Source organism: Sparassis crispa (assembly GCF_003851025.1).
Source record: "Sparassis crispa DNA, contig_000002F, whole genome shotgun sequence".
Taxonomy (NCBI): Eukaryota; Fungi; Basidiomycota; class Agaricomycetes; order Polyporales; family Sparassidaceae; genus Sparassis; species Sparassis crispa.
In genome coordinates, this window is record NW_020939749.1 from 2,198,704 (window position 1) to 2,218,308 (window position 19,605).

General features: G+C 54.2%; 7 protein-coding genes across 7 annotated transcripts; 4 read left to right on the top strand and 3 right to left on the bottom strand.

Moving 5' to 3' along the window:
- Positions 1-1,008: 1,008 nt before the first annotated feature.
- SCP_0307230 (Splicing factor U2AF 23 kDa subunit) lies at positions 1,009-1,916 on the top strand (the record flags this gene model as incomplete). The annotated part of the gene is made up of 5 exons (XM_027756112.1): positions 1,009-1,023; positions 1,086-1,139; positions 1,194-1,403; positions 1,450-1,558; positions 1,615-1,916. 5 exons carry the CDS (start codon positions 1,009-1,011, stop codon positions 1,914-1,916), a joined length of 690 nt encoding a protein of 229 aa, XP_027611913.1.
- Positions 1,917-2,354: 438 nt separating this feature from the next.
- Positions 2,355-3,282, bottom strand: SCP_0307240 (UDP-N-acetylglucosamine transferase subunit ALG14; the record flags this gene model as incomplete). The annotated part of the gene is made up of 6 exons (XM_027756113.1): positions 2,355-2,424; positions 2,489-2,589; positions 2,673-2,724; positions 2,778-2,884; positions 2,938-3,089; positions 3,144-3,282. 6 exons carry the CDS (start codon positions 3,280-3,282, stop codon positions 2,355-2,357), a joined length of 621 nt encoding a protein of 206 aa, XP_027611914.1.
- A 295-nt stretch (positions 3,283-3,577) lies between these two features.
- On the top strand, positions 3,578-8,167 carry SCP_0307250 (Anaphase-promoting complex subunit 8; the record flags this gene model as incomplete). The annotated part of the gene is made up of 16 exons (XM_027756114.1): positions 3,578-3,672; positions 3,730-4,090; positions 4,144-4,186; positions 4,243-4,336; positions 4,392-4,524; positions 4,575-4,773; positions 4,844-5,023; positions 5,087-5,251; positions 5,319-5,427; positions 5,504-5,560; positions 5,667-5,827; positions 5,991-6,210; positions 6,380-6,835; positions 6,910-7,121; positions 7,191-7,273; positions 7,337-8,167. 16 exons carry the CDS (start codon positions 3,578-3,580, stop codon positions 8,165-8,167), a joined length of 3,399 nt encoding a protein of 1,132 aa, XP_027611915.1.
- A 481-nt stretch (positions 8,168-8,648) lies between these two features.
- Positions 8,649-9,593, top strand: SCP_0307260 (predicted protein; the record flags this gene model as incomplete). The annotated part of the gene is made up of 1 exon (XM_027756115.1): positions 8,649-9,593. The coding sequence occupies one exon, from the start codon at positions 8,649-8,651 to the stop codon at positions 9,591-9,593; it is 945 nt and encodes a 314-aa protein (XP_027611916.1).
- Positions 9,594-11,021: 1,428 nt separating this feature from the next.
- Positions 11,022-13,561, bottom strand: SCP_0307270 (hypothetical protein; the record flags this gene model as incomplete). Its single annotated transcript, XM_027756116.1, has 8 exons — positions 11,022-11,708; positions 11,765-12,115; positions 12,176-12,488; positions 12,537-12,805; positions 12,865-13,031; positions 13,085-13,096; positions 13,159-13,333; positions 13,385-13,561. 8 exons carry the CDS (start codon positions 13,559-13,561, stop codon positions 11,022-11,024), a joined length of 2,151 nt encoding a protein of 716 aa, XP_027611917.1.
- Positions 13,562-14,388: 827 nt separating this feature from the next.
- On the bottom strand, positions 14,389-18,429 carry SCP_0307280 (hypothetical protein; the record flags this gene model as incomplete). Its single annotated transcript, XM_027756117.1, has 12 exons — positions 14,389-14,428; positions 14,521-15,237; positions 15,288-15,753; positions 15,810-15,927; positions 15,979-16,138; positions 16,194-16,420; positions 16,502-16,566; positions 16,630-16,981; positions 17,060-17,719; positions 17,949-18,003; positions 18,062-18,094; positions 18,155-18,429. The coding sequence occupies 12 exons, from the start codon at positions 18,427-18,429 to the stop codon at positions 14,389-14,391; spliced, it is 3,168 nt and encodes a 1,055-aa protein (XP_027611918.1).
- A 682-nt stretch (positions 18,430-19,111) lies between these two features.
- On the top strand, positions 19,112-19,450 carry SCP_0307290 (Succinate dehydrogenase assembly factor 4, mitochondrial; the record flags this gene model as incomplete). The annotated part of the gene is made up of 1 exon (XM_027756118.1): positions 19,112-19,450. The coding sequence occupies one exon, from the start codon at positions 19,112-19,114 to the stop codon at positions 19,448-19,450; it is 339 nt and encodes a 112-aa protein (XP_027611919.1).
- Between the last annotated feature and the right edge of the window lie 155 nt (positions 19,451-19,605).

Sequence of the window (19,605 nt, forward strand, 5' to 3'; positions counted from 1 at the left end):
GACACGGAATGCCGGAGTATCAGAGAAAATTCTACCTCCCGGCTTCTTGGTGAAAATAGAATGTGCAGAACAACCGACGAAGCTCGTCGGCCTGGGCACTCCTGACTAGAACAATGGAAGTTCGAAGGAGCGCGAATTGCCTAAATGTCGGCCCAGTAAGGAATGAGGAGAATACCAGCGGTTTGACGGGGAGATGCATTTGCAGAACTACCGCGATAGTTGCGCAAGCATCCGTGAGTCTCGTCCCTCACACTGACTACGAGGTTATCATTCCGGAACATCCCGCGGGTGAGCTCTCTTGAATCAGTGGGTATTTTGACGACGCAATTGAGGTGTCCATGTCACTAGAGATACCCGGCGTCGAGAACAGACCAAGAACCTTGACTTTCCTCGTTCACAGCGTGGTGGTGGTTCCCCACGCAATTTCACAACGTTACAGGCAAATGGAAAAGAAGGCCAGATAAATGAGAGACAGTGCCAAGGAATTCGGTGTTCCAATGAGCCAACAACCGTAGACCTTCGAAAGACCTTTGCCGGGGTTTCAAAACAGACTCCAGATCGATGGATTGGAGTTAATTTTGGTACGACCGAATGGACCTGCAACAGCATACCACGACCACCACGATCAAGTGTTGGACCAAGTCACTCAGCTCGAGTCGCTGTGTACATATTTGTGACTGGACTGCACTGTAGCACAAATTCAAGTCAGGTTCTAAGATTACGCTGAGCAACACCTCCCTAAAGACGAGCCTTTAAACTCCTTCAAACACACAGGTTTCGCTCTGTACTCGCGCTAAATAAGTCTTCTGACCTTTCAGAGATTGTCGAAGTACTTTTTCATGTGTATGTGAGTTACGAGAATGTTCCCGCTGACGAACGACTTCCTATTTCGGATGAGGAAACTTTGGAGAATCGCCGATCGTTAGTCAGCAATTCTCAGCCACATATATAAACAAGCGTTGTGCGTTAAGCGTCTCTCAGCTTCACTCGTTGCCAACTCTTCGCGCAATGGCATCTCATTTGGTGAGTTTTGCCAGCGGTCTGCAGTTGCGTTCCTCCAGAGCTGACATACAATCTGTACGCAGGCGAACATCTTCGGAACTGAGCAGGATCGTGTGAATTGCTCGTTTTACTACAAGGTGCGTTCTCTCGCGTTGCACCTGCATCGACATCTTCTAACGTTGATTTCGCAGATTGGTGCATGCCGGCACGGCGACCGTTGCTCGCGGAAGCACATCAAACCCGCATTTTCACAGACCATTCTCCTTCCAAACGTATACCATAATCCGGCGCACGACCCTGTCTGTAAGCTGACCGAAAAGGAGTTGCAAGAGGGCTTCGACGCGGTGTACGAGGACCTTTACTGCGAGTTGGCGAAGTTTGGACACTTGCTGGAGCTTCACGTATGTTATATTCCGCTTTGACTTTTTTTCCTAACGCAATTAACAGGTATGTGACAATGTCGGGGATCATCTCATCGGTAATGTGTATGCCCGGTATGAGTGGGAGACAGAAGCACAGGCTGCAGTTGACAATCTGAATGATCGTTGGTATGCTGGTGAGTATCAGCGCGCTCTTTTGCACACCCCGGATTTACTCGTCTGCTCCATTTAGGCCGACCACTGTACGCAGAGTTATCACCTGTCACAGACTTTCGCGAAGCCTGTTGCCGCCAAAACGAGAACGGCGAATGCAACCGTGGCGGTTTTTGCAACTTCATGCATCTGCGGCTGGCGTCCAAGGAACTAGTGTCTTCTCTGCGCCATGGCCAACGTCTGGAGCGGAGACTGCACCCTCCAAAGGTCGAGAACGCTGGAGGCTGGGAACCGACACGGAGAGACGGTGGCCGTGGACGCAGTGCGAGTCCGTCGAAGCGAGGACGGAACGATGGTGAGGACAGGTGGACACGGAAGTGATCTCATTGTTGTCGTTATTGGTGGGCGGTCCGGTATCTGGTCGAAATCTTCTTATTTGCTATTATGCCGCATGGGCAAGCTCACGTCGTGAAGCAACGATGTGAGTTCTTCACTTAGTATTATGCTAATGTTCATTGGACGAATGTTGCATATGGGAAAGTTGCGTTGAATCCCACTCGACCAACGACATATTTTGAAATCACGGGAGATCAAGAACCTGGCTTCGAAACACAGTTTACTTTTGTCGTGGAGCACGCGTCTATGAATAGTTGTTCTCTAATTTTGAACTTCATAGAGCTGCAAAACGGTCCTAACGCGCAATTATAATAGACACCCTCTGATGCCACAGAGTGATACAATCTGCTCAGCGATTCAACATGCCAGGTATGACGTAGAACATGCAAATGAGCGAGGCTGTGCGAGACGTAGCATCTGGTACTACACCAGCCAGCCACGGTAGTCCCCCTTCTTTCCATCCCTCAGGAGATCTGGCCATTGCACAATGAATCTGATGACAAACGAGACGCGTTCTGGTAATATTTCTGACGGCGGCATTGTAAGGTGGAACGCACCTATCGACAAGGGGTCGCAGCAGCTTTCCTGAGAGTGACAAAGTACGGACACGTGCAAATGATTCCACGTAGATTAATGCTGGATGTGTGAGACCGACAAACTATTGAATCGATGCGGTAATGATCAGCATATGGGGAGCACGGACTGCGGAGGAGATGCACGATACGGACCTTGTTCACGTACGTAGCTAAACATAAGACGAAGCACGTCCCCGGACCGTTCACGATGAGAACTTCTGGAGAGATTGCGTTTGGCAGCAGAGGCGCAAAAGTGGTATGGTATACACACACGGCTAGGGATCGCAAAGCAGTGATGGGAGTCGTGATGAGCGGTTGGTGAACGCGACGTGCGCGAGGTAGCGTAACAAAAGTATATGGCACAAGGGATTGAACACTCTTGCAAGACCGATTCAGATAGATAAGTCAAGGCATGGACAGAATTCACGGACAGAAGAGGCGTAGTCGACAACTTTAAGTGACTCCAGAACAATGGCTTTCTTCATGCTGAGCGTGTCTCCCTCGCCGATGTAGTATGTCCGAGGAGTGTAGCGGGAAAAGTCTAGCGAAGACAAGAGAGAAATGACTTCGCTCGTATGTCCCCCTGGTGGCGTATTGCTCAGCCGCCGGTACATCTCGTGCATACGGACGGACTCACCGGAACCAAGAAAGACAGCTAGGCTGCACGTCTCTGATCTACGGCGAGTGCGCCTGATGACTTTCTTCCCTTCCGGAAGTATAGCATATAAGCGTAGACAACAACACACAAACAGCGCGAGTAACCAGTACAGAATCATGGCCCGGCTGTTGGAATTCGCTAGAAGCTGAACGAAACTAAGTGCGAATAAGATCTATCACTTAGGAACCACCGACAAAAAGGGAGTAATGGAGGTATAGAACATATATCGCAGCGGTGGCGGAGAGATGTGGTCCAGGACGTCACGCTGATCGAATTCGCGTCGCCGCGACCGCCGGCGCGTGCTCGATTGGACGCGTCCGAGCCTTTGTCCCAAACCACATACATATTTCCTGCGAGGCGTGATCCGAGCACCTGGACTGTTGCGAACAGTTGAACTTTACTATCGCACAAAGATGGCCTACTCGAGTGTGGATGCAGCAATGGTGGTGGCGTTGAGAAACGCGGTAAGCGATTGCACAGAGAGAGGACTCATATTCGCGTCAAAATGGTGTTTACGGCGTTGAATATTCCGTCTGCGTCGCGCACTCACATTTCGCTCGTTCAGGGCGTCCGAATTGCTTCTGTCAGTGCCCCAGGACAAGCGTAGATCGGCCCGTTCTGCTGCACAGGAGCATGGGTCTTCTATCCCCGCTCGCAAGCACTCTCCCCGCCCGCACGTCTCCTTCGTTAAACCCGCCGCTCAGTCATCGACAACCACCCAGTCACGGCATTCTCTGGCCCCTCCGTTGTACGCACAGCCCCCAGAGGTCCGTCAGCAAGAGCTAGAGTGGGAAGCCGAAGAGGATGATGCAATTGCGACTGCACGTACGTACATTGAAGCTAGAGAATTCAGGAGGGCTATGCATTGGTTGCGAGAGTGTAAGAGCGCCAAGGCCCGTTTCCTCAGCGTATACAGTCAATACATGGTGATTGCATCCCTGCTGTTGTGGTGACACATGCAATAACCTCGTACTTGCAGTTTGCCGAGAAGCAAGCGTTGAGAGACTGGTACAAGCTTGATAGTGAGTGTTTCTCGCTCTCAGGCGGTGAGCAAATGTCGACTGAACAAAGCATGCAGATACTCGTCAACAACCTCCTCTTCCTGTGAATACTTCCCTACTAGAGTTACTAGAAAAAGTCAAGAACACTACAGATCCGTGGCTATTATTTTTGTGAGTCTCCGTGATAACTGACGGATCGAGGACGACTCAAGTCGCTTTTTCGCAGGAAAGCCCTGTTTCTCCGTCGTCTATCCAGAAGAGAAGAGGCGATCGAGAGCGCACTGCTTTCCATTGCCGGATACCCTTGGAATTGGGCCGCGTGGTCTGTTCTGGGAGAATGTCTCGGTGACGGGGACGAGGTATATCAGCGTATCGCTTGCGCTGGGTTGTATTCTGATAATTCTGCTAGTTGGCATCCTTACTGCCGTTGATTCCTCTTCCATCGATCCATCCGCTAGTCCAGATGTTCCAGGTCAAGACCCTGAATAGCCTCAACAATCCTTCTGAGAATGAAAGGCGGTTGTGTGATCACCTACTGGGTGAGGACTTCTTCCCGCAAAGCCTTTGGATAATGTCCCTCAGAGCCTGCGTTCTCTATTATCTTCACGGTAAGGACCCAATCCGTTATTACGTCCCGAGGAATTCATCCGCGGACGGATGTCTTGCGTTCTTCACCAGACTTCAAGCAAGCTGAAGCGCAATTCAAGAAGATACTCGCGGTTGACCCTTACAGAATCGACGACATTGACATCTATTCGAACATCCTCTACGTCGGCGAGGATAACCTGCGCCTATCAAAGCTTGCACATGACTTCTTGGCACTGGACAAGGACCGTCCCGAGGTGTGCTGTCTGGCCGGTGCGATTCTCCCCTGGTCATGCGGGGTGCGGTCCATTTGTTGACCTGGTGACACATTTACAGGGAACTACTATTCTCTCCGCGCAGAACATGAGAAAGCCATCAAGTATTTTAGACGTGCAACGCAGTTGGATAGGACGTATCTGTCTGCTTGGACACTGATGGGTCATGAGTACGTGGAGATGAAGAACTCGCATGCCGCCATTGAGGCGTATAGAAAATCTGTCGGTAAGTGTGCCAGTCATGCCTCTCGCATTCCGAACACGTGGTAACCGACGTCCGTTGCTCTTGGCAGACGTGAATAGGAAGGATTACAGGGCTTGGTACGGCCTTGGCCAAGCCTATGAATTGCTGAGCATGCATCAATATGCGCTCTACTACTATCAGCACGCCACCGCCTTACGGTGAGTCATCACAGCATCTCGAGCATCCGTCTTGCAGCTTCTAATCAATATCCGCTCGCTCATTGCCTTACCCCAGGCCATACGACCTCCGCATATGGCAAGCGCAGGGTGCCTGCTACGAGGAAATGGGGCGGTAAGTGCTATCACGCTTGCTTCGCACCCTATCCAAAGCGAATCCCCCGTTTCTCCCCCGGTTCTCCGACGATCCCTTTCTGACTACCCACACTTGCCGCTGACAGACCGAAGGAAGCCATCGAGTGCCTGAGGCGCGCTCTCATCGGCGCCAATGCGCAGGAGACGACAATCCACCTGAAGCTTGCCAAGCTGCACAACGACCTCAACGAGTTCGCGGAAGCGGCCGCGTATCACCGCCGTGTGGTCGAGGTCTGCCGCTCGACGAGTTGCGTATTCCCTCTTCTCCTTTTCTTCCTCCCCGCCTTCCGTGCCTTGCTCGGCTCACCCCGTTCTGCACACCCGCACTACCCCGCTATCGGCCTATCCCCTTCTCCGGTCTCCGACGTGCATTCGGACAACGACTGACGGGCTGTTCTGATTCCACGCAGACAAACCTATCGGCGAGAGCGCCAAGTCGCGCGTGTACGTAGCGCGCTACCATCTGATGCACGGCGGAGGAGACCTTGACTTGGCGAAGGAGTACCTCGAGCAAGTAGCGACAAGCAACTCCGAGGAAGTGTCCCAGGCGACCGAGCTATTAAAAAAGGTGAAGGCAGCGATACACGCGAAGGAGGCGAGCACGGCAGCGGCGGAGGCCACGGCTGAACGGTCTGTTACGCCAACTGAAGGGAAGAAGGCGTGATCTCAGGCATTCGCTGTATGCGACTGCAGTCCAGAATTGTATCGGCTACATTATATTGATATCTGCTTTACACCCATTCTTCGACCCATGGTAACTAACTCGTCCACGAACGCGTCCGAGTCGCGGACGCGCCAGACTGGAGTCACATGGTCACGCGCCGTCACACGCGCACGGGACGGGGAAGCGTGACGCAAACGCAACAAAACAAAAGCGATCGCCAGCTGAGATGTCGAAAAAGCAGCCCTCGAGCTCCTCGCCCTCCCCGTCCTCCTCGTCGCTTACACGCCCCACACCGCTCCCGCGCATCAAGACCGCCCTCGATGCCGCCTCCCCCGCCCTCGCCTCGCAGAGTGCAACCCCCGCACCCGACCCGTCGACGCCCGCCGTTGCGTCCACGTCTGCGGCGACTCCGGAGTATGCGCACCCGGGCGTGCTCGACGACGTGCGTGAAAATGGACGGGCGCACGAGGGGGTGCCGCAGACGAACTACATAGCAGATTTGGAGGCGATTGCGGCCAGGGTCGAAATGAAGACTGCCGCAAGGGGCCGCACACCGGAGGAGGAGCAGAGTATGCTCCTCGCCGCTACGCAGTGCGTGTCTTCATATTTTTTTTCTGCGCGCGCAATAGCGGCTGAAAACTTGGGTACGCGTTGCGTTGTGGCAGAGTTGCGACCAGCTTGGCGGCAGACCACCTCGCGGTTTTATACCCGGACGTTGACACGCCCTTCACCGACGCGCAGGACGTCGTCCGGCGACTACTGCCTTACCACGTTTTCCAGCAGCCCAGGGCGGGCTTGGTGGTACAAACACGCACACGATCTCGCAAGGGCAAAAGCAAGGCCACGGAGCAGGATCTGCTTCGGGACGAGATAGCCGGTACGCGTCTGCTCAGTTGACTTCCTGCTCCGTTCTGTGCGAGGTGTTGAGTCCGTCGGGATGGCGCAGAGACCAGGTTCGCGCTGCAGTGCTGGCGACGGCGCAAGGCGCTGCAAGACCGGTTCAGGCGCGCGAAGATTTACTCGGGCAAGGTAGGTGTCCGGCCTGCAGTCTGCAACGCGTTGCTCACGTAGGTTTTCTCTCGCATTGTGTAGCACGCCTCCCCGGAAGACCAGCTGTACGTGCTCACGCAGACGGTGCTGGAGGGGGAGCGCGCGGAGACGGCGAGCTTGAACGCGGAGCTGCGACACGCGCGCGTGGAGCTTGACAGAGTTCAACGCGAACATCGTGCAGCGGTGGCGCCTCCCCCAGCAGCGGTGCCCCAGCCTGCGCCATCTTACTACGGGCCTCACACGACCACGGGGTACGCGTCACAGTACCGGCCGTTCACATATCCATACGGAACGGGATACGGGGGGAGTCAGTACACATACAATCCGGCAGCATACACACCGGCGTCATATACAGCGAGCGCTCCGACGGCGAGTCCATACGGGACAGGGAGTGGAAGCGCGGCTGCGCACACGACGTCGACGCCGACGTCGGTTTATACGCCTCCGAGCGCGGTCCCAGCACAGGCGGCCACGTCGACAGCGTCGGTGCAGGTGCAGCAGGCGCAGGCACGGCCTCTGGCGGTGCCGCCGATGTCTGCGATCCCGGTGCAGCTGCCGTCGCTGTCGCTGCCCGCGCTGGCTGCGATTGGGATCCAACCGGTGCCAGCGGCGTCTGTGCCGCCTCCGGATCAGCGGCAGCCGGCTGCGGTGCTGAAGGGGCAGACGGGGACGATGCTGAGCCTGGAGATCAACGTTGGGTCGCTGGACTCGTCGCAGATGAGTGGGCTGGCGCTGATTCTGAATGCGCTGACGTCGCGGGGGGTGAACGTGGACGGGGTGCCGGGCAGCACGGGTGCGAGTGGAGGTGGACCAGCTGCTGCTCCAGCAGCTGCAGCAGCGAGTGCGTCGGCCGGGACATCGCAGAAGGCGTGATATGGAGTGTATAGACGGGGTGCCGCATGATATTATTATTGGTGTACCGTATTAGCCGCGTGATCTTGGAGACTTTCCTTATTTGGGTGCGAGTGTCGAATCTTGGAGGGCGTCGCCGAAAGAGGCAACTTCGGGCGTCGACGCGTCGACCTGAGCAGCGCCCTCGACTCTGGTGGATCGTCTTCCCAGAGTTCCCGCTGACAAGATGCAGGCTAGCCCTCTGTTCCCTCGCGCGTGTGCCTGCTGCTCTGTGCGCTCCGGTCGACGGCAGCCGCCTGCGTAGGTGTGAAGATTGCATGCTGATATGAGCAGCGAAGCACTCTCCACCGACCGGGCTTCGGGCCCTCATATGTGCCACTGACTCCGATGCCATATTAAAATTTTCCGTCTGTGCGTTCTCTACTTTCGTCTGCCGCTGCTCAGCACAGCATCATTCAGTTCCGTGCACGATATACCATCGCTAGAATATACTCGAAAAGCCATGCATTCATCTCGCCTCGTCTTTGCAGACCTCCCCACAGAACTCCTCCGTGACATCTTCGAGCATGCTGCCGACCTCGACCGCCCCACCGCGCTCTCCCTCGTGCTCGTCTCGTCCCCCGTCCGCCGTTGGACAGAGCCTGCCCTCTACAACACCGTCGTCCTCTCCACTGCCCCCGCCCTGCGCGCATTCCTCGCAGCCATCTCCCACAAATCGCCCGAGTTCGTGCACGCCCGCGTCAAGCACCTCGGCGTCTTCGCCCTCGGCCCCATCCAGAGCATCCACCGCGTCCTCCACGCCTGCACCGGCCTGCGCACCCTCGCGTGCGGCTTCTCCCTCCCGGGCTACCAGCGCACGCAGGGCGCCCGCCCCCTCCATGCCCGCCTCTCGCGCGAACAGCACTTCCTCGGTCTCTCCTGCCGCGACGGCTGGGACACCGCCCTCGTCGGGCCCTCCGTCACCCACCTCCGCATCCACCTCACCGCCCCTGACTCCTGCAGCCCTGACGCGCCCCTCGGGCTCGCACGCGCCGCGGCACACGAAGACGCCTCCACCTGGGAGCGCTTCGCCCGCCTCGCCGCCCTCACGCACCTCGCCGTCGTCCACGCGGTGAGCCCGTCCACGCCTGCGACGGCCCTCCTCCCCATGCTCCACCGCCTGCTCGCCCCGCCCTCCTCCCCCGCTGGCGCAGCAGGCCCGCCGAACCTGCAGCTCGTCCTCGTGCAAGTCATCGGAGGCGCGTGCGACGCGTCTGCCGCGCACGCATCTACCGCGGCGCTCAATGCCGCGGCGATCGCGGCGGGCGGGCCCGCGCTGCGCATCGTCGCCGAGTGCGCGCCGCTGTCGGTCGTGCGCCAGTGGGAGGACGCCGCGCGCGGGGGCCCGGGCGTGTGGGAGGCCGCGGAGGGCGTCGTCCGCGCGCGGCTTGCGGCTGCGCGGGCGTGATGCGCCTTTGCGCTATATGCTTGGATCGCCGCTGGCGGAGGTCCGGGTCCAGTACGCTTGCGAGCCGTCTTTGTACGCTGTGTGTCCTCGTCGATAATGACCTCAGCCTCTGTTACAGAAACGACTGTTCTTCCTGCATGTAACTAGGGGCTGTATCTATGAGCCTAGATTCGTTATAGGATCTCCCTTATGCCTGACATCACCCCGGTGGCAGGCTCCTGCCCATCCTAAGTATCTCATCGCAGTCAGGGTGAGAGGTACATAGTGACATTCATACAATTTATTCAAAATCACCTACATTGTTTCCGACAAGACACATGAAACAAACCTCCTTGACGCTACACATTCACAGTTGCGAAACCACTGGTATGCGCTCCAACACTACTGATCCAACTTTCAACCCCAGTCAAAAGCGACACGAGACACTTAAGAGGGATAGTGAGAGAGATCGAGTTGTTAAAAATATATATTGCCATTACATACACCATAGCTACCGTGCTACTATACTCTTACCGTCCACGGCACACCACATATGTGCCCCAAGAACCTAAAGGATAGACCTGTGACAGCAAAAAATCCTATCATACTGCCAGAGAAAGAAGCCCGCAGTCACGCTATCAAAGTAGTTGTCAGAGAGATCCTCGCATGTAGCGTGTTCTATCCTGTCATGGACATGCTTGCGGACCCCGACTATTGGAACCGTTCAATCGACCAGATTGTGAGTGCAACTTCGAGCGCCTGAGGTCTGTGTCAATTTGGAGTAGAGGTGTATTCCATGCGGCCCTGTTTGTTCTGATTCAACGAGTGTCAGCACGCTGCTACTGTACAGGGTCGGAACAGCGTACTTACCGTACATCCACTATCAGCTGCCACGAGCCCCTATCCAATGAGGGAGTGAGCAGACAATTGCTACTAGCAGAATGGTTGATGCCACTTATATCTCACCAGTCTGCAGCGCGGTAATGTCGGGAACACCACCGCAGCCACATCACAAGGAGGTTTCTCTCGCGCCGCTGCTACGGTGGCAGCGGCACGAGAGAAACCTCCACATTACCGGCGGAGACCTACAACAAGGAAATAGACTGAGTATAAACTCCCGAGGAAAAAAAATCACATAAATTATAGTGGAGCGCAAAGACGAACATCAATGGAGGTAAGACAGAGGAAACTTAGAAGATGGAGTGAGCGAAGGGCAAACACGCCACGTCGAGGTAGAAGTTGGGATTATATAAGAATTCATGTTGCCAACTCAGCCACTCGCCGAAGGGTAGAGCGAGGGACCGGCCTTGCAATTTGCGAGGATTGATGCAAGTTTCGATGTGCCCGTCACGTAGCTGGAGAGTTTCTCGATTTCGCTCGATTTCTCGACTTCGCCAAGAGGCAGTCTCGGTCAGGCTTGACTTGTCCCCAAGCACCTCGTGTCGGTTTTCACTGGGTTTCAACAACTCCATCAGGCTCGAGTTCATCCCTGTCATGGACAACCCTTGACATGGCCTCAAGGATCTCCGCCATCATCGGCCTCTTGTCTGGATCGTTGTCCATAAGGCGCTTGCTGACCTCACGTAGCCACGTACGAGCAAAAGATGGTTTCACATCCTCACAAAGCTCTTGAATCACTTTACCGCACGACCACAGGTCTGCGCGGATAGGGCAATAAGCCGCTCGACCGACCTCGGGAGCAGCATAACCTCTCGTGCCTACGTAACCCATCAGTTTGTGTCCTGGACCTTTGACGCGCTCAGCAATGCTGAAGTCAATGATGGACAGCTTTCCGTAGACGGGGGGGATTACGATGTTTCCTGGTTTCAGGTCCATGTGTGCCACACCGTGATCATGCATAAATCCGACAGCTTCGAACAGTTGTTGCGAAGCTCCCCAAAGACGCGCATCGAGATCTTCGAGGTAAGTGATCCAGCCACCTCCAACGGACATTGAGACGATCCTGCCCCCTTCGATAGGCCAGACACGAATGGGGCGAATGGTGTGGTTGGCGGGTGAATCAATCCGGGAGAGATATTGCAGGATTTCTATTTCTGGGTTTCCGTCTTTGACAAACTTGAGGAATCCGGCCGAAGCGCCATCGTCCTTTCGGACAACGAGGGCTACGTGAGGATGCTGGGAAGGATTTCAGTTCATATAGGACATGCACATAACAGATTCTACAAACATACCCCGTATCCAACAGAGTCAATCTCGCAGTTCACCTTGTCGAGAACGGAATGGACACTACGGGTATTGAACACGCCTATATCATCGTCACTGATATTCATTGATTCATCGTCTTCTGCGACTGGTCCCAGTCCATATTCTGCTGGATGGGTGTTCGTCCAGGGCGCCTTGGAATTGAGAGAATGCATTTTCGACGAGTCCATCTCGATCTTCGCCAAATCGGCGCTTTTCTCCTCATCGAGCTCGGCCGCGAGCTCCTCCAGTAACGGCTTCAAGTTGTACATTTCCCGGAGGAACTCAACTGCCCGACTTGGTTTGCAGAGGTCAAAAGTTTCCTGCTGGATATTAATCTTCTGGAAACCGAGCCTCATCAGAGCCTGTGATACAACAGAGACAAGGAGCTCCAGTCTTACCTGCGGTGACGAGTCTTCGCTCACAATATACCTCTCCACTTCCAGAAAAGCTGTGAGGTAAATTGCTATCACAAAAAACTGCTTCCGAGAAGTAGGCTTCAAGAGATATTTGCCCACACGTGCGGCAACAATGGCTTCCACTAACATGCGGTATCGGTCATTTTCATCCTTCTGTGAAACAACTTCTGATAGGATGACAGGACATTGGAATTCGCGGAGGACGACACTGAAATCGCTGTTTGGGTGGAACTTTTGCACATGACCGAGACTGTCACGCCTTGTAACAAACATCGGAAATTGCCATGACAATTGTCTGAAAGTGAATCATTAGTCTGACATGCTCTCAGGTGGTGTCACTTACTCCTTATACTGTAAAGGGTCACTCTGGATATTGCCAGAGAAAAAGGGTGAATGGATGAAATACACCATGAAACTGCTCGCTTTCAAGGACGAGGAGGGGTCCGAGTGCACCAGGGGTGCATCATTGCTAAAACGCCGGAGGACATGATAGAATGTCGCAAATTCTTTGTCGCCCTCCACTGTGCCAGGTGATCCCACGACGGAGATGAACGATTGGGAGAAATGAGAAAGGGATCTAGCATTCTGAAAGTCGGGGCTATTATAGTTTGCCTAGGGATTGGTCAATTATCAGGTTGCACTCGGAGGTGGCAACGGTCAGATTGCCTCACCTGATACGTCCGTTTCGCCTTCAACTTGTCGACTATGTTCTGCAGAACCGAACAACTACGATCCACGAAGACACCGCCATTGCTGGTAACTTCATTCCTCGACCATTTGTTGGGTATTTCGATGACGACTTGTAACAGTTTAACCAGTGCTGTCTGCGATAGGTTGACTGGTATGGTGCTGAGTTCAGAACCAGTGTTACAAAACCTCGGAAGCGCTCACCCCAGGGAAACACTGCGTCAATGTACAAATGATATTGAGCCTTCCTCGACAGACAGATAGACTGGTTCACTGACCTTCGGCTGCCTTTCTCGGTGGACTCACGACGACGACGACGACATGGACTTTATCCGGGGGAAACTGGGTAATGTCATGCGGTACTTCGTCGAGAGACCTGACTTTCTCAGCAATATCTTCCACACCTCCTATCTGTAATCCTTGCCGGAGCTCATTCGTAGGAGTTGGCGTGCGCTGAAAAAAGGTTGAAGGCACGAGAACAACAATGTACAATATATGACCTACCAGCTTGTACAAGACTATGAAGGTTGGTGCTAATTGGACCCGCCGAGCAATCTCAGCCGCTACTTGTACCCATCTCATGCCTGTGGAGACAGAAACGATCAATACATGGGGATGGTCCATAGTTGAGCAGAGAATGTCGTATGCAATGTTCAGCTTGAATTGCGAGGTGTCTGACATGTTGACAACAGAGTGGCGCGCTATTGTAAGTTGTGGGGAGGCGCAACGCTTGCAACCGGATTTTCATTTGTACATGTTTACGTTCAGTGGCGGATGGCAGGAAAGGTGACCTCACTGATAAGATCGTCTGGGACCTTGATGCTCCCGCGGGCACACATACGTCATGACCGGTGACCTCTAGCATGCATTGACCAAGGGCACGTTCATCCCGGTCTGCTCACTTAAGTGTGACACTCTAGTCCTTGTCTTCTCTGACGCCCACGCACGACGGTAATTGTCTCGAGCAACAGATCTGTGCTTCGCTACTACTGGTACCGTCACATTACCCGGATATTTCTTTGCGCTCCAACACGGAGAATCTCCTAGTCCAAAGACACGGCATAAATTATGTATATTCATCTTAAATCCCTGCAACATTCGCGCGGAGCAGGCAGTACAGTAGTAGGTAGGTCGATGCGAAGTAAAAGACGTAGCGGTACGCTGAATCTAAAATAGCCGACTAAAAGATTATAATCGTACATTTGCTGAGATACAAACAACACCATGGACGCGAGGAAGGTGGATCAGGAAGGACTGTATCGCAATTAGGTGTGGAAAACGCAGGAGACCCCTGGAACGCCGAGGAAACGAAATGTGATACAGGAATGAGAATCGATGTGAATGTCCGCCGCGCTGTCAGCAAACTGCAGCGCAGCGCATTAGACGAGGACCGCAATATGAGAAGGAGTCACCCACAAATGCAAAGCACGCCCTCGCTCTCGCGATCCGACAACCTACTCATATCGTGATGCTAAACAAGAAACCCAGTACAAAGCAAAGTCAACACGTCATGTCGGATAGCTTCCATTGTGCCATTGGTGAGGTCTTCTGGTGACGAATAGATCAGTATTGCGTCTCGAATCGACGTGAATGCAAAACACCGAAGGCCATCGACCACCCACAAAGAGAATTATACCCACCGATACATGTTCATATTCCACTGCCCGGTCTGTTCCTCATAGCTCGGCGGACGAACATGGCGAGGCAGACCGCTAGGCGCAGGAGACATCCCAGTACCCGGATAACTCTGGTACAGCCGTATCTCCTGTCCATCGTCCATATACTCCCGCTTGATATACGGCACCTGACTGTTCTGATTCTCTCTCGCGCCCATCCCAACAGCGGCATGCTGTTCGTGCAGGGGGACGCCACCAGTAGGCATGATGTCAGGACCGCTGTCCACGTACGGGAGCAGGTACCCAGCCGCGAACGCGGGATAGTAGTTCGTCGAGCGCACGTGCGATACAGACCGCTGCTGGCGCAGAGCAACCTGCGGCTCCGAGGGCAGCCACTCGTCGCGTAACGGGTACGCCTCGGGGACATGCCAGCCAGAGTAGCGCGAGGTGAAGGACTGAGGCTCATCCTCCTGCCATCCCTGGGGTGACTGGGTGTATGCTGGCATATGCGAGCTGGGGCCAGCGTACGCGGGTGAGCCGTAGGGTGAGCGGTAGGAAGTCGACGCAATGTTCGGGACCGAAGGAGAAGCATGCGTTTGGGTATATGGATGTTCCATACTATACCCTGCGGCAACCGGAGGACGGTCGTAGGATGCGGATATGTCGCTCTCCGGGCTCGGCGAGAGCCGTTTTAGCGGTATCCTCGACGACGGTGGTGGCAGCACTGCCTTGATGTCTTCGCTATTGACACAAAGTGAGATCTTCACACACTGAGATAGAAAAGCGCACACCATGCTTCCTTCGCGAGCTCCCATTTCGGGCACAACCCCTCCAGAATCTCCACAAGCTTCAAGATATCATCCATCGTTGCTTCCAAAGATTGCGACTCGCCACCCTTCGAACGCCGACTGCGGGGAGAAATCTGGTCTGTAATCTGCGTCCAGAAATTCACCAGAAGGACACCCGCGAACACAAAGGATACGTGAATGGCATTGATGTGTTCGGTCATACTGCGATTTGCCTGGGCCTGCAGAATTTGTGCACCGGCAGTAGCAGCATTGACACATATGGAGAGTGCCGATAGCGGACCATCGGAGCCGTCCAGCGAACAGCAACGGCGCGCAAGATGACGAGGTAGTGCCCGTGGGACAGGAATGAACGGACGGTATATCGTGATCTGCAAAAGGTAGTACTGTGAATAGAGGGTCGCAGCTTGGCCAGCAAAGAGTGGATTCTCCATGTTGTTCGACCATCGAACTAATAGAGGAAGTGTATCAGCAGTCAGATTGGTCCAGCAACTCTCAACCACGCACGATGATTAGGCAAATTTTCCACCCAGTCGAACATTGCGTCATTGAGCCGAGCAACTGTTTCTTCACGCCAGCGAGGTCCCGTCAAACCAAGGGGCTCCTTGGATCGGCCTATGGCATACTAGAAACCAGATCAGTTGTTCATGAGCGCCGAATAGTGACAGACTCCTACCAGAGTACGCATCGCAAATGCAACGATTTGACTGAGCTTGATCCACCAAATGAACGCCGAGAGCTTGGAGGGTGTCCCGGGAGGTTGTTGAAAAGCAAGGTCAGGATCCTCATTTTCCCAATACTCATCATCAACCTCCAGAGGCATATCCAAGTCAAGGCTGCACAAAATTAGCACTGATATTGCGTAGACACTGTGTCTAACATGACACTTACTCCTCCTCCCTTGAAGAACACGGTCGGCCCATAAACATACTGCCGATACGATCCATCGCAACAAGATGCCAATAGGCCCTCTTCCAGAGCTCGTCCTCGACTGTTGGCTTCCGGCCGTAAACTTTCCGTCGGTGGGCGCCGACATCTTGAGCCTTGCGTATACCAATAGCAATGTGCGTCCAAGACTCAGGATGTGCCAGTGAGCCCCGTAGGTAATTCGCAATGATCTGCATGCGTAACAGCGTCAGCAAAGATTCACGAACACGAAAAGACAAGTCGCGCAGAATGCTTGACCACGACGGACGTACCACAAATGTCTGTATCTCAAAGAGATCGGGAGGGATCAGGATACTACGTCGTCGTCGATGCACGTCTACGATCGAGAAAAGGATACGTTAACATGGCTTGTCGCAGTGAGACTCGTCCAACGACTTACCCATAGCTACTTCAATGTACTTCCATCCAGCAGTGGACCATATACTGTCGCTCTTGTCCGGAGGGTCGTTGCCAGAGATCATTTTCGGCAACACTCTAGGGTCATCGCTGTACCGGCTAGCCACGCCGAAAATGGCCATGCACACACACGCAAACCAGAGGTCACGCTTATACAGGCCCTCATTCCACTGTCGCTCAAACGTCGGGCGGTGGAGAAGGGGAAAATATGGGTTCTTGTGGGTTAAGTAGATGTTGATGAGACTGTTTGCGAGATCCGACGGAGGGAAATGGGACATGATAAATGGCGGAATTGTGATGGCCGAACGATCTGCTCCCTCCCATTGAATCTCCCACTGCGCATAATGAAAAGAGCACGTTGAATGAAAAGAGACGGTGATCGCAGGATAGGTCGCTTAATCCACACGACTTACAGGGAGAGTATTCCAAAAGAATGGTCGTTTATGGGCAGCTTTGCCTGGATCGTCATCGTCAGAAGTTGGGTTGTGCTGTTCTTGATTACCGGCCCCCGTTAGTTCATCCATGTGTTGCTGCTTGAAAGCTCTTGTTGGCTTAACAAGAAGAAATGTGTTGCTTTTTCCATGGAATCTGCGTTGGCTATCTGGAACATCCTTAGAGGTGTCCTGCGCAGGCCGTAGCCCACGGACAGTGAGGTGAGCCATGCCCTTGATCAAGTTCTCGGAGAATTCCTCGTGATCAGAAGAGTAATACGAAGATGATGTATCATAACCACCGCTTGATGGTGTTCCAGCTGATCCACCAGCTTCCTGAGGATCGTGGATGGGGTGCGCACCTTTGAAGTTGAGGGCCGGAGGAGATGAAGTAGCTTTTCCGGTAGTGCGGGCCCGAGAGCCATGGCAGCAACTGGCAACGTTGGGCGGACAGGAAGGACAGGGAACAACAGCAGCTAGTGGGAGTAGAACACTGGTGCGAGAGGACGAGACAGAGGCCGCTCGCCCCAGATGATTAAGACGTAGCTGCGTGACAGGCTGCGAGATTGACGAGTCCGTCTTCCACGAATCGCGAACGACGGGTAGACCGAGTTCGACAGAGAAATCTGCTTCAGGTCGAAGCTACGACTATGAGCATCAACGAAACATCAAATGCTTAGATGCAGTGGAGTGTGGAAGATTTCTCAAGTTGAGCCGGAATACAGCGGAAGTTATCACCGTCCTGCAGCACTTAGCGCACAGTCATCGCTGAGGGGCGATATTCGCGCACTCACCAGTGGTGCAGGATATGTGAAGAAAGCCGCCAAACATGTACGAAAATATGGCCGGTGCGCGCACGAGGGATGCTCACCCGTTTCAACAACGCCTCCATCTTCTCAACGCGATCTTCGAGACTCGTGATATATCTGGCCGTGTTACTGCGTCAACAATAGATCGCCTAATGCAAGCACATTGAGCACTGACGCCTTAGGGGGACCTCGGGGTTTGGACCCTTCGCTGCGGGGGGATGGCGTGCATGAGACTCGGAATGAGGTGGACGGCGGGAAAGGGGCGCACATATATGTACAAGTGCGGCGATTCTGCAAGCAATTGGTGCAAATGTTGTTGGGCATCTTTGAGCCGTCGCATCTTGTCTTCCTTCTGCGACAAAAGTCGCATGCGCGTTCTACCTTGCGTTTCTTGGCCTTGTTGCCTTGAAGAGTGGTGTCGACAGCATAGTAGGACTGAGATGTATTGGAGGGGACTGCTAGATAGTGGAGGTCATGTTCCTCGAGGTCGATGACAGTGGTTGGAGGTTCCGCAGCCCAGGAGTGTATGTCTGCAGTCTGCATGAAACTGAGGAATGGTGCACACGAGAGAACAGCGGAGAGGGCAGGGCAGAGAGGAGGGAGTGCGGGACAACGGTGGGGCAAGCTACATATATCTTAGGCGTATTTGCAGTTACCAGACGCGAGGTTCTCAGCCGAGCGATGGATGCGCACAACAGCGCCACGCACCGCCGATCGTCTCAGGCTCAGGTGCAATCACCCGTCCCCTCGCTGTGACTCCCCGCCGGCACGCCAATTCAGAGCGGATAAAATGCAACGTGATTCTCCAACACAGGGCCTGTACCGGAGGCGATCTTTGTGAATTTCCTAAGAGGAGCGACCGTGAAACCGGACTGTCGTCCTCGAAATGAACGGCCCTGATATTTTGCGCTGCTTAAAATCGTGAGAATCCGTCGGGAGGTTGCGCGTCGGAGTTCATAACTGCGCAGGTGGCAGACCCTAAATCGGGGAAGCACCTCTGAACGCCGGTACGTCGGCAGGCACATGAGGCCATCTAGATGAGATTGAGCGCGCTGAGTTTCGTCAGGCGCCACTCTTGCAACCGGTCTTACTAGCCACTCACTCTGTCAGCCTAGTGTTCATCACCTCAGCAGAACACTCGCAGCCTCGTTCTTCTTCTGACGATCACTAATTTGTGACCATGATTTCCTCAAGGTCATTCGTCGCGGCAGTGACTCGATCACATATGTCTTCTCCGCATGCACCGACATCGCTAGGTCACCGAATGTCCTCCAACATACCCCTCATCCGCCCTTCTCCCCCACCCCTTCCGCGTGCTCAGCAACAGGAATTCGAAGAACTTCTCCGCGCTGCCCAAGCGCCCTTATCACAGCCTACCATTGCTGCAGCAGCGGAAGGCGATTTTACCCTCCATCCCGACGCACGCCCCCCTGTGACGCCAGAGTTTGAGGGTGATGTTAATCCAGTAACGGGTGAACGAGGAGGGCCAAAGAGAGAACCAGTCGGAAAGTGGGGCCAGAGTGAAGGTGATTGGAGTTTCAAGGGCCGGGTAACTGACTTCTAGTTCCACCGTTGTGGTTCGGAGTCTTTTGTGGTTCGTAATTGCATTTTTGTTCTGTCAACTGCTGCGAGCCGTGTACCTGCTGTCTCTACCACAGGTGTGACGTCGACTCGCCTGTAGAGTAAGCTGGTGGGCCTCTGAATTTCTTGTTAACCCTA